The 14,794-nt window shown below is 42.2% G+C and overlaps 1 protein-coding gene across 2 annotated transcripts in view; it reads left to right on the top strand.

Annotated features, from left to right (window-relative positions):
- The window catches only part of MEIKIN (meiotic kinetochore factor), a 637,531-nt gene that overhangs the window by 394,203 nt on the left and 228,534 nt on the right, over positions 1-14,794 (top strand). For both annotated transcript variants that reach the window (XM_069202007.1, XM_069202008.1), the window contains exon 8: positions 12,376-12,434. In XM_069202007.1, coding sequence (XP_069058108.1) covers positions 12,376-12,434 — 59 coding nt within the window. The remainder of the gene's footprint in view (positions 1-12,375; positions 12,435-14,794) is intronic.

Below are 14,794 nucleotides of genomic sequence, written 5' to 3' on the forward strand. Positions count from 1 at the left end.
CTATAAGTTCCACAGATAGCTATCTTGTCTTCAGAAGACGACTCAAGAGTTGGCTCTTTCCTTCATAACCACCATATTCAAACAGATATGGACTGCATATGCCTGTGTTGATAAATATTTTTTTATCTGATTTGTTTATATTCTAAATATATATAATTCTTTAGAAAATATGTATCGCTACTATGTCATAACAATAAACTACACACGTACTCTTTAAACCTGTTTAACTAATGTATATTAACTCACGGTTTAAATATGTATGGGCATGTTCGATGGCATGTGTTGCTGCATATACACATGCTATGCACAGGTCCTGCCATCTAGTGTTGGGCTCGGAGTGTTACAAGTACCGTAGTTTTTCTTCGAAGAAGTGTTTTCGAGTCACGGGACCGAGTGACTCCTCCTTTTCGGCTCCATTGCGCATGGGTATCGACTCCATCTTAGATTGTTTTCTTTCCGCCATCGGGTTCGGACGTGTTCCTCTTCACTCCGGTTGTTCGAGTCGGAAAAACTTATAATCCATCGAAAATGGTTGGTATTGTTTTCGATCGCGTGCCATCCAGCATCGACACCTCGGTACCGGCGGATACACATCTTCGGTTGCCCTTCAGGGCACCCGCGCCTAACTTGGGCCTGGTTTACCCGACCACAAGTATCGGTGAAGCCTCATGGACTGGACCCCGTTCAGATTCTGCCCTTGGTGCCACGCCAAGTATCCCTACACAGATCAACATCTGGTTTGTAATCAGTGACTTTATCATTGCCTTCCCTCAACACACTTCCCCTGTGGGAGGAAGACTGAAAATGTTCCACGACCAATGGTTAGACATCACAACAGACACATGGGTACTATCCATTTTCCAACATGGTTACTGCATAGAGTACACACAATTTCCTCCAGACATTCCCCCAAAAGCGCACAAACTTTCATCGCAACATCTTGCAATGTTACAAACAGAAGTACAGGCACTATTACTCAAACAAGCCATAGAACTAGTGCCGCATCATCAAAAAGGAACAGGGGGTTTACTCCCTGTACTTCCTTATTCCCAAGAAAGACAAAACATTAAGGCCAATATTGGATCTCGGGACTCTCAACCTCTACATCCGATCAGAACACTTTCACATGGTAACACTACAAGATGTAGTCCCACTTCTACAACAGGGAGAATTTATGACAACACTGGATCTAAAAGATGCGTATTTTCACATACCCATCCATCCAGCTCACAGAAAATACCTCAGGTTTGTTATACAAGGAAAACATTACCAATTCAAGGTATTACCCTTCGGGATAACAACAGCCCCCAGAGTCTTTACAAAATGCTTTGCTGTAGCCGCAGCATAAATAAGGAGACAACATATGCATGTATTCCCATATCTCGACGATTGGCTAATAAAAGCCAACACTCAAAAGCAGTGTCAACATCACACACGTTATGTAATAGATACCCTACACACACTAGGGTTCTCAATAAATTACCACAAATCACACCTGCAACCATCGCAAATTCAGCAGTACTTAGGGGCTACACTAAACACTCAAAAAGCGCTTGCAAATCCAAGCCCACAAAGAGTGCAATCGTTCCACACCATATTGCCAAAAATTCAGCCAAACCGGCACTACACTGTCCATTTTGTCATGAAACTGCTAGGTATGATGGCATCATGCATCGCCATTGTCCCAAACGCAAGGTTACACATGCAGCCCTTACAACAGTGCCTCGCAAAACAATGGTCGCAGGCACACGGTCATCTCCAAGATCTAGTGTTGATAGACCGCCAAACACACATTTCGCTTCAGTGGTGGAATCCCACAAATTTAAACCACGGGCGGCCATTTTAAGACCCTGTTCCTCACGCCATTCTCACAACGGAAGCATCAATGATTGGGTGGGGAGCACACCTCAACAATCACAATATTCAGGGACAATGGGGCAACAAACAGAAACAGCTTCACATAGATCACTTAGAACTGCTAGCAGTCTCCCTAGCACTAAGAGCCTTTCAACCTCTTCTTGCTCACAAACACATTCTTGTCAGAACAGACAATATGACAACAATGTACTACTTAAACAAACAAGGAGGAACCCACTCATCACAACTTTGCCTTTTAGCACAATAAAATTGGCATTGGGCAATTCACAACAACATTCAGTTGGTAGCTCAATAAATTCCAGGGATTCACAATCAGTTAGCAGACTACCGCAGTCGAGATCACCAACAAACTCGCGAGTGGGAAATTCACCCCAGGTACTTCACAAATACTTTCGTCAGTGGGGGACAACAAACATAGATCTGTTCGCCACCAACCACAATGCAAAATGCCCAAACTTCGCGTCCAGGTACCCACACCCTCAGTCCAAGGGCAGTTCTCTATGGATCAACTGGTCAGGGATATTTGCTTATGCTTTTCCCCCTCTCCCGCTCATTCCATTTTTGGTTAACAAACTACGTCCAAACAAACTCAAACTCATACTTATAGCACCAATGTGGGCACGCCAGCCATGGTACACCACACTGCTAGACCTGTCAATAGTACCACACGTCAAACTCCGAAACAGGCCAGACCTGCTGACACAGAACAAACAGCAGATCAGACACCCCAATCCAGCGATGCTCAATCTGGCTCCTGAAATCTTAGAGTTTGGGTATCTAAATCTTCCACCAGAGTGTATGGAAGTCATTAAACAGGCAAGAAAACCTACTACCAGGCAGTGTTATGCTAACAAATGGAAAAGATTTGTTTTCTACTGTCAAGCAAAACACATAACACTTTCAGACCCATACAAGACATCATAAGTTATTTACTCCACCTACAAAAAGCAAATCTAGCTTTTTCATCCATCAAAATACATCTCACAGCAATTTCTGCTTATTTGCAAAATAAACAGACCAAATCCCTATTTAGGGTACCAGTCATTAAAGCTTTCATGGAGGGCCTAAAACGAATCATACCTCCAAGAACGCCACCAGTACCCTCATGGAATCTTAACATTGTACTTAGACGACTCATGGGTCCACCATTTGAACCCATGCACTCTTGTCATATTCAATTCCTAACTTGGAAAGTAGCATTTCTAGTGGCAATCACTTCATTATGAAGTGTTAGTGCGATACAAGCATTCACTATTGGCTAACCCTTTATACAAGTACATAAACATAAGGTTGTACTCCTCACAAACCCTACATTTCTACCTAAAGTCATCTCACTGTTTCATTTAAACCAAACAGTGGAACTCCCAGTCTTCTTCCCACAGCTAGACTCAGTGGCAGAAAGAGCACTACATACATTGGATATTAAAAGAGCTCTAATTTATTTACATCGACAGAACAAAATCATTTCGTAAAACTAAACAGTTGTTTGTCGCATTCCACAAACCCCATACTGGTAATCCTATATCAAAACTTGGCATAGCCAGGTTGATAGTGAAATGTATACAAACTTGTTACCTAAAGGCTAAAAGACAAATGCTAATTACGCCAAAGGCGCACTCCACTAGGAAAAAAGGAGCAACAATGGCAATTCTAGGAAACATACCAATGACTGAAATTTGTAAGGCAGCCACGTGGTCGACACCTCATACATTTCCTAAGCATTACTGTGTAGATGTGTTAGCAACACAACAAGCCACAGTAGGACAGGCTGTACTAAGAACATTATTTCAGACAACTTCAACTCCTACACGCTGACCACCGCTTAGGGGATGATTACTACTTTGTAGTCTATGCATAGCATGTGTATCTGCAGCTACACATGCCATCGAACGGAAAATGTCACTTACCCAGTGTACATCTCTTCGTGGCATGTTCCGCTGCAGATTCACATGCGCCCTCCGTCCTCCCCGGGAGCCTGTAGCCGTTTAAGTTACATTTAAAATTTGTACATATGTATATACATCTCTATTCCATTGCATGGACACCTCTTTATTTAAACTCTGTTTATACATCTCTATTCCATTGCATGGACGTCTCTTTCTTTACACTCTATCACTCCTACCTTATCCTCTGTGGGAAAACAATCTAAGATGGAGTCTATGCCCATGCGCAATGGAGCCGAAAAGGAGGAGTCACTCGGCCCCGTGACTCGCAAAGACTTCTTCGAATAAAAACAATTTGTAACAATCCGAGCCCAACACTAGATGGCAGGACCTGTGCATAGCATGTGAATCTGCAGCGGAACATGCCACAAACAGATTTACACTGGGTAAGTGACATTTTCCATATGTGTGTTTGTGTGTGTATTCGTGTGTGTGTGTGTGTGTGTGTGTGTGTGTGTGTGTGTGTGTGTGTGTATATATATATATATATATATATATATATATATGTTATTCTATGCTTAACATGTTCATAGGTCATTGCATAGCTCCTAGATAAGTTGTTTTATTAGATACTTATGAGTCCCAGATCTCGTTTTATAGCACACCGATCAAATGTTTGTTATCATAGGTATTTGGCTATTCAAAAATTGTGTAAAGATAAATATATGTTGGAAAAGTACACTTATTAATTAACTTCAAATATTACAAATCTTGTAAGTCTGTGTTTATACAATACTACTTTTCTTCTCATATTATAAATGCCTTGGACATATATTCCTTTACTATGTACTTACATATCTATTTAATACTCTAGTCCTACTGTACTAGATAAAAAAATAAACAAAAATACAATAAAATCTATAAATAAAATTAAAATTATAAATACATCTAATAAAAAATATATATATTAATAATAAAGAATAAATAACTTAAATGAAAAAGATGAAAAATGTGTGTGTGTATATATATATATATACATATATATATATAAAAAATTATAAATAAAAAATATTATATTTTTACTCTCTCGTGAGCTTTACTTTGTCTACTCATCACCATGTCATGTCTCTATCAATCTATCCTCCATTCCCACTCTGACTCATCCCAAATCCATTCTTCTACTTTCATCTCCTAAATAACCCTGCCTAAGCTCTTCCCACCTCTTCCACATCTAACTCACCCAATCCTCAGTTTACTACCATGATCTTCCAAACAACCCTACTAAATTCTCCCTCATTTATCTCACCTTTAACTCATCCAAAACCCCTCCTGCTACTTGATCTCCCTAACAATTTCCAGACTCTTCCCTCCTCCATCCCCCCCTTTACTCATTCCAAGCCTGATCCTATTACTATAAACTCCCAATTAACACTTCTGTATTCTTCCCTCCTCCACCCCTCCATTACTCCAGTCAGTCCAACTAACAAACTCAAATGTCCGCTGCTCAACTTAACTCATAATAATACTAAAACTGTACTCCTATTTCCATATACTAATCCACCACTCTACTACTTCACTACTCCCCGAAAAGCGCTTAGACGCCTCGTCAGGGGTAGTAAGCGCTATATAAATACTATTAAAATACAATACAATATATGGAGTGCTGCAGAGATAAAAAACCTGGTGTCTGAGGAAGGACTCTATGGTTTTGCTGGAGAGCTGTGTTGAGTGGCTCCTCAGGGCTAAAGGAATGGTAGCAGTCATTGCTGGACCACAACGAGACGCTTTCTCTTATTGTACTTTGCCTCTGTTTTAATTTATTTCTCTTGCTACATTTTTAAGTATGCTACATAATGTGCTTTGGGAGCCCCAGATAGTTTACATGGAAGATGGTTGCACCTCAGTGAAGTCCTGGTGTTCAGATGACAGAATCTGCTCCAGTTTGCTTATTTGCGCACCTACCTAAAGCAGAGCCTGGTACAGACTGTGATGTACAGAAAACTGGTGAGAGTGTGGCGGTGCCATGCTGGTTCTTAGGCTGCCACCTGGATGAGATTGTGAACCTGGAGCTTACTATGCACATTTCCTCTCTGGCTGGAGACTGTTGCGTCCAGCCCTAAACCTAATTGTGGTCCAGCCTCCCCTCTAAAATACTCTGCAGCCTGGTTGGGGCTGCTTGGTGGGAGTGGGAATCGCCGGGGTCAATGCATTACCAGAGTGTCTTGAGATTGCATGTGACATTTCCGACTAGAATAAGAAGCTGGTTTGGGAAGCCATAACCTCCTACCCTGACAAAGCACAGCGGTGCCATACTTCAGATGAGAGCTTGCCGCGTCTCCTGTTCAGCTGTGTGTTATACCTTGCATGCTTAGACTTCACATTGTCGGCACTACTCGACTTTCTCATGATGGGAAAAATGAACAATCGCCAGGACAAACTGCAATTTGAAGCCTGTTGTATTCCTCACACCACATCTACTACAAAATGTGCCTCTCTGGGTCTACAATCTGATTTCTTTACCAAGTTAGATCCGGTGCTTCAAACCTTACTATGAGATAGGGTACACCTAGAATTGGCTCAAAACACTACAACAGGAGATATATGATGGAAACTTTGTGTTGTCAGATGTGAGGAGATACTGCTGGGCAGCCTAACTGATGACAATGAATAATTGGCCCACCTCCTGCTGTGGGAACTATCTGTTAGTGTGGACAGGTGTGTGATGGACAGCAGTGGAATATGTGAGCAGACCACTGTCAGAAAAGCATTGGGGATCCTGACAAATCTTACAGAAGCAAAATTGATGTTGTGGAAAATGGCACTGCTATTGATATGTTGGAAGGCAAAGATTGTTTTAGGCGCTGTTAGGGTACAAAACAGCATTCTGTGAAGTTCATGGCTTGAAAGGGTTCAACAATTGGGACATGATTAGGATCCTGATGCTTGGAGATCTGAGGCTACGAAGATATTTAAGGCCTTCAAAGATGAATATTATCTGCTGATACTCAGAGGTTCTGAAATATATTGAAACACACTTTAGCTAAGTACTCTAAAGAGCTGATGGAAGTTCAGGATTTCTTATCCCTTAAACATAGAGTGCTCAGCCCCTGTGCGAAACAAGACAATACATCAGCTGTAGAGGACCTGGCTAAACAATGTCCTTGACACATTGAATACACTGAGGGAAAAGTGAGACATTGAGCTTAGATTAGTAGTTGAGAGAGAATAGGAAGAGGCTTGTGGATAATCTCATGTATTTCCGATAAGATCTGTTTTTAAATGAGTCTACTTGAGAATGTTTCATCATATTAACTATACCAGAATACAATTTGGCAGAACCATTGACCGGCAATGCTTAGGGTATCTAGGGAAGAGGGTATGTTTGGCCACATACTTTAGCAATGTCCCTGGACAGAGGGGTTCTGCCAGCAAAGCGATGGTGGGTCATCAGGTGATGGTACGAAGAGGCTGTGTGGATTGCGCTCCACAGATAACACTGTTGGGCATATGGTGTGAACATGCTTTTGAAATGTTCAACAATGATTTATATTGTAGGTTTAATGATTTTTAGATGGGATGTGGCCAGGATGTGCAAGAGTCTGCCTTCCCAACAATTTAACACATAGCAAAGCAATATGGATTGGGGTATGACAGCCAAAAATATATTTTGATTGAGATTTCTAGCTTCAGATTGATCACCTTGTGAATTTCCCCAGGCTGAATTTGGAAACTTCAGTAGGGAGTATTCTCATGTGCGTTCACAGATGATATCCAATGGACATGACACTGGGGTGACTATAACTGCATCACTGCCGCTCGCTGATGCCGCTTTGCTTTCCACACCTGCTGATGCGGATCCAGAGCTTCTTGAATCCTGACAGATTTTTCCCTGAAGTTTCTTCAAGTGTGTAGACAGTGTTATGTTATGTTATGTTTTTTATATAGTGCATGGCTACCCGAAGGCCTCCCAGCGCTAGAGGGACAACTCTCCAAAAATAGGGAAGCATAGCAAACATATTAGAACAGCCAGGTTTTTAATCCTTTCCGAAAACTCAATTCATGACTTGTGGAACAAAGACTTTGTGGGAGGGAATTCCACAGTTTGGCTCCAAGATAAGCCATTATGGTGCCTCCCCATCTGGATTTCTTAACTCTAGGTACGTAGGCAAGGGCTGCTGAGGTGGATCTAAGTTTTCTGGTTGGAATGTAGAAAGATGCAAGGGTCTTTGAATGCCTAGAACCTCTGTTATATAGTGATCTGTGCATAAAGCACAGGGTTTTAAACATTATACGTTGTTCCACTGGGAGCCAATGAAGGTCAGCAAGAGCAGTTTTAACCGAGGGATGCCTCGGTATATCTAAGATAAGCCGGGCCGTGGCATTTTGAACTACTTGCAGTTTCCTTTTGACATATCTTGGAGACCCAAGCAATAATCAGTTTCCATAGTCCAATCTAGAAATAATGAGAGCCTGAACAATGAGTCTTCTTGCCAGAAACGGAAGTATGGCAAAGATTTTTCTCAAGAGCCTCTTTATACTAAAGCACGTGGCAGAGATTTTCTTAGCTTGGTGTTCCAAAGTGAGTTGAGGGTCCAGCCAAACTCCCAGACTTTTAATGTAGTTCTTTGGCGCTGGTAGCTCCTCCAAGGAAATCGGCAGCCAAAAATATATTTTGGCAGCCTGGGGTTAATACCCGGATGTGAACTCTGGCGTAGTATCATTACTTCAGTTTTATCTTTGTTTAATTGAAGCATACTAGCGGTCATCCATCTTAATACTGCCTGTAAACAGCGAAGCAGAAGGCAGTCATCGGGCCTGAATTGGAGGAGAAAGAAACCACCAACTGTGTGTCATCAGCATAGGAGACCAGAGAAATCCTGAATGACTCCACTGTCTTGGCCACTGGAGCCATATATATGTTAAATAATGTGGGTCTGAGGGAGGAGCCCTTTGGCACCCCACAGTTGCTTTTAAATTTACTGGAAAGGTATGACCGATCCAGAACCTGGAATGTTCTTCCCTTCAGAAATGCGGAAAGCCAGTTAAGTGCATTTCCCTCAATTCCCATTTCCTTTATCCTCTGACACAACAGCTGTTGATCTACTGTGTCAAAAGCTGCACTGAGGTCCAGGAGTATAATTACCGTAGGGCGTCCCATTTCCAGGCTCTTCCTAGCCTCTTCCATAACAGTGGTCAAGGCTGATTGAGTATTGAGAAAGGAGGGGGTCTGGGTCGAAGGGGGATCCTGACTTGAGAGCTGATAAAGAGGAAGCTACCTGATCCTGGTACATAAGGGAGCAATGAGAAAAGGAGGCCGCACCTCTGAAATAAGGATGTATCACTTCCTCCGAGAGAGGCTCATTGTTTGAAAAACTCAAAAAAATATCTGCAATTTCTTGTTGAAAGAATAGAGCTAAATTATTGCTGTGTTCTTGTGAGGCTTCAATTAATTTGTCCTCCGAATGTGAATTAAAGATTTCTTTAAATAACGTAAATATCTCTATCGAGGAGTTGGGAGATTGTTCAATCCTATCAGCATAATAGGTACTTTGGGCTGATTTAATTTCTGCATGATAGTCTAATAGCCTTCCTATATTCTTCCTTTAAAGCTGGTTCATAAGTTTTTCTCCAACGTCTTTCTAAACGTCTACATTTCCTTTTTAAAGTTTGCAAATGAGGAGTAAACCATGGGGTGCCCGTCTTCTGGCAACTGCCCTTTTTCTTGTTGTAAGGGAGTAAACTATCTAGACCATCCTTGATCCATTCATTAAATGAGTCTGTATTAATGTCATTCATGTCACTATAGATGGGTTTACTGTCTATCAGGATACAGTTCCAGTCGCTGGCATTGAGTTTATGCCAGTGCCTGAAAGGTTGACCTGATACTTTCGTAGAACTAGGGTTGGAGGATATGACTTAAGTTTAGTGAAATTAGGAAGTGATCTGACCAGGCTACTGGAAGTGGAGGCTTAGAAAATAGGCCAACTAAATTGCTAAAAACTAGGTCAGTAGTGTGTCCTTTCTCATGAGTAGGGCATCTAACTAATTGATCCAGTTCTAAAGCCTCCATACCAGCCAGTGGCACCACTTGAGATTACAGGTTTTAAGTAATGTTGTGACTGTAGCCAGCAGATATCAGTGATGGACCCCCAGCAGGTCTGCCTATGGTGCCTTGGCTCCAAACACGGCTTGGCGTAGTGTCTGGGTTGTGCCAAGATGAATAAGAAGGCCATGTGTGACCGCTCGAAACCCAGTCGATCCAAAAAGTGCACATGGGTCCCCATTGAAGTCGAGACTGTGACTGGTCACCATCTTCTTCATGGAGCTCAAGTAAGTCCAAAAAGTCACTCAAAAAGCATAAAAAACATAGGTTTCTTTTGCCCCGCCACTCCCTCCAAGACGCTCCAAGCACCCCTAGGCCACGGGATTGTTCCTCTAACGCGGATCTGATTCCTATGCTAGTTCCACTTCAGTTGTTTCCCCGACCAGTGATTACACAACAGCTCCAGTAGCAAAGGGTGACTGTGTGTGAGATTTTGGGGGCTGCACCTGAACTCTCTGGAGCCGCATGGAGCAGATGGATCCCATAGACGGGTTATCGTCAGCAAATGCTTTCTTGCCATGTACTGTGACCCTCTATCTCTTACGAAAGTCAACACCTTTACCGGTGTCTGCTCCACCTGTTAATTCCACCCTCAGCGGCACGCTCGACATCATGACTGACAGTACCAGCTCGAGTATTGACGACTGCACTGATGTAATGGCTTTTTCCAAACGTCAACTGAGCGCTGCTGATGAATCAGCAGCGGTGTTAATCCATTTAGGATTTTGTTGCACTTCACTCGATCTGGTCACCCGGAAGCAGTTCATGATCAAATAGCATTTCACAGTTGAGTGTAAAGCATATTAAGATTCGCAATAAAAATGGACAAGTATAAAAGTCAGTCATGAAGACCAAATTCAGTTGTTAGAATCAGTCATTTAAGTCAACAGTGTGACATAAACCTCAGAATATGTGCAGAGAATAAATGAACAGAATATACAGCGTTCAGTTCTAGGAAAATGAATAAGTTATAAATTAAATGTCGGACTGACAGAGTGATGCCTTCTAAGGATCAGGGAAACTGAGCCCAACACCCTCAGGGTAAGGCTCATTATATGAGGCGAAGTACAATAAGGTCCATACATTTGATTTGAAAGTACATAGGCCCAGAAATCTCACCCAGTCACGTTAAAGAAATAAGAATACATTTTAAAATCTGGCCATGGAAAACATTCACTATGCTAACACAGCACTGTGTTTCAAAACACTGTTTCCACATCATCAGGCAGGTGCTGAGCAATAAGGTAGGGGGGAAGGACCGACAGATGACTACTTGAAGGGGAAAGATGTAGACAGAGAGCCTCACCCATTTTGAAATTGAGGCATACATTAACTGTATTAAAATAAACACACTTGTCAACAGAGTAGCTTGCTTTCAGTATGCTTTTTAATACAATTATACATTTTTATTAAAACCACTACACCATCACTGACACTGAACACAACACCATTAGTCTTATCAGATTCAACGACCTTTGCCCCAACTCTCAGGACTCAGCATTAGGAACCAGTCATTTATGCGCAACAAGATACTGGGAATAATGACTATGACAACCAGTATGACAATGAAGGCAGCATATTTGACAATCTTCAGGATGCAAGTGGTCTGGACACTTTACCAGACCTTGGGTTTTCTGCACCTAAAACCTATGGCTACTGAGCTGTCCGCCTCCTTTGCATCAGTGATTCGGATAGTGCATGAGGTGATAGGCCTTAATTTACCCACTCAAGAGGTCAAAGCCAACATACTTACAGATATCCTCAACCCAGCTCAATCCAGCAAAGAGCCTCTACTCCCCTTTAATGAGGCCCTGTCTGATATTTTGGTGGGCACTAGGGGCCAAACCAGGATCTTGGCCATCTCTCAATAGACAAGTGGTAAGGTGGGTCAGGTCTCCTCCTAGAGATACAAAGTTTTTAGTTCAACACCTTAGTCCAGAGAGCTTTGTGGTACAGGTGTCTTCCAACCACCTGAACCCCGTTTGGTTTCTTTCCACTCGAAAGGTAATCAAAAAGAATGGAGACATCAGCCTCGCTTTCAGGTCAGTCAACATAACATGCCCTTCTAGGCAGGAATTCACACATTATGAGGCAGAGTCTTGGATAACCTGCTAGCTATTGTGGGGGAATTCCATGCAATCTCACAGAGGCTTTTTTTGAACGGGCATAAATAGTTGACAGAACAGTAAATGCAGAAGCCCCAAATGTTCCACGGATGAACGATCCTGTAACTTAGACTGGGGTTTGTGGACACAGGTAACATATTCAGTCCAAAAATGTAGTTGAAACAACCATGTGGCAGCGAGCTGCAGTAATTGAGACCAACCTATAAGTAAGTTGTAAGAGGTTTAACAACAATAATAGTAGTATATGAAAGGTGAAAACGAATAGCACCTAGTATTTGTAGTTTTATTGGTAGGAAATTGTGCAGACAGACAAGGCCTAGCATTTTTCTTAAGATTGCCTTTGTTTCTGTTTGCATGTATGTCATTGATTCTATTTTAATTGTAGGGACCGTTGTGTTGTCAAAGAAGCTTCACCATTTGTCCACATATCCACCACCGTAGCAGGTAATTGCTGCCTTACTAGTGTTTCAAAATCTTCTGGTATGCATGCACAGTATTTTTCAATACACTATTCTATTTTATTATTTTGGATACTCGTTCCTGTAGTATTTTTCCAACTCGCTGATGACTTCTTTGTGGCAAAATCAATACCAGATCTAGTTAACGTAAATAAAGCTTTCTAAGTTTGAAAACCTACATGTGCACCCTTCCAGCTCCCTACTCTAACCTTACCTATCAGCCTCTTCCTCAGTTAAGTGAGAACATAATCATTTCACATCTGCAGCTGTAGGTTTTTGAAGCCACCTACAGTTACCATTAAGCCAGTTCTTCAGCATTGCTTCTCTGTTTCTACTCTTGGTTACACCCCTCTCTTCCTCAGCCCCATCTTTCGTGGCCTCGTAAGTATGGCTAATGAGGAGGTTACTACAATGTATTTTCAACACTTTTGATCACTATTTTGCACTGCCTTTATTTCTGTCCTTCAGTATATGGCTCAAAGCTAGGAACCCCCATGACACTTGCTTGGACAGTTTAAACTAGAATGTTTCTGTTAAATGTTATAGTTAGGCTAACTTTATTAGCCAAGGAGATTCGGAAAGATACAAAGATAACTACTACTTCTGAAAGGTCCCATTTACTCCAGTCACCTGCCTTTAGAAAAGGTGTGCCCAGTGTTTTCTATAATGATAGCTATTTCTGATCAATGAAAAAAGTCCTGAGCAGCTAATGGCTGTCACCATTGTTGCAGTACTGACTAGATGAAATACAATCACAATTATGACCACACCTTGCAGGATTAGTAGTAGTGACTAACCAGATATATGTCATTTTTTAGAGAGGCAAAATATTGTCATACACAAATATCAAATCCAGCATATTGGCTAATAAAATAACATGAAAGTACTTATGATTAAGCATAGATTTACTAATATTATTTCCACATCCACGTTCCTTAGAGGTAGATATTTCTTATGGATACCTCTAACCACATATGAACTTTCCCGAGGCATTAGACTGGATCCGGAAGCTTTAAAGCAGTACTCGTGTGTTCTGGTAAGTGGTGTGGGCTCCGAACCAAAGTCGTGCTGCTCCGGAGGTGATGAGTGCCAGCCATGCCTCCCGACATCAGTTACTTTCTTTCTGTGCCTTTAGATGCAGATCTGAAACTTCTCCTTGATCTTTCAGACCACTATTTTTCTCCAGATATAACCAGTGTGCATAGGAACATGTCACTCCGAAGATGACTGTTGAAAACAGATGTCTTGACATACCCTCTTGAAGTCTTCTTATTGAGCCTGGGGGGTCAGAGCACAACTCCAGAGCCTGCACATCCTGCTCCTAGATGAAGGCCATATGGGACAGTGAGACCAAACTTTATATTGCCAAACACAAGCAGTCCCAGTTCAATTTGAAAGGAAGGTCCCAACTCTCTACCAAACCTGTTCCTACTGCAGATCATCATTGCGGTCAATCCTTTGGATAGCGCCAAGAAAAAGCATAAGAATTTGAAGTGACAGTATGCCTCTTCCTGATACTCTCGTGCTCCAGAAAGGGCACAAGGGCATCAACATTTCTCCTATTGCAGCTCATTCCAAGTCTGGTCCCAGCATACCCTGAATTCCCAGGGTGAGCTGACATTCTAGCAAGTAGAGTCCTTCAGAGAGGCCATGCTGTGAATTTTCAGTACTTTGCAAGCTCCGTCTAGCACGCATTCTGACCCCAAGGATCTGCAGTCGGATTTCAGCTGGCAGGTCAGTCCTTCGTGCCGTCTGTGCATCTTGAACCTGTAGCGAGTCCATCACGACTCTGATGCAGACTTCTGTCCCGGTGCCATTTCCTGCACTGCACCGGTATTATTTACACCAATGCCACAATAGGGTGCGCTATACGGCTCTGAGCAGAATCCACCTCATCTGAGATCACACCAGCTCTGACGAGCCCGCTACCACTAGGCAATCCTTTATATTCTATATATAACCTTGCCCTTACCACGTGGTAGGGTCTAAACTTTACACAAACATTTTGGCACTGACTCAGACAGTGATAACTATGGTAAAGGGGATGATTATGTTCCTTAATATGATGAGGAAAAACTGGTATGAAGAAGTTCAAGATGTCAGTGGCCTAGAGACAATTCTCCATATGCTGGCCTTGTGTTTTCCCTGCTCCTGCCATGAGGAAAGTGCCTCCTTGGCAGTTGGTGTGTGAAGGGTGGCAGATATTCTAGACTTACAGCCCTCCAATATAGATGTGAAGACTAATGTGTTAAGTGAGGTACTTCCCCCTGGTCAGGCTCCTGAAGTGTGCCTGTTATCATTTATTGAGGCCCTTACAGATACCCTTATGGGCAATTGGTCAAAACC

This window comes from Pleurodeles waltl, chromosome 7 (genome assembly GCF_031143425.1).
Source record: "Pleurodeles waltl isolate 20211129_DDA chromosome 7, aPleWal1.hap1.20221129, whole genome shotgun sequence".
NCBI classification, from domain to species: domain Eukaryota; kingdom Metazoa; phylum Chordata; class Amphibia; order Caudata; family Salamandridae; genus Pleurodeles; species Pleurodeles waltl.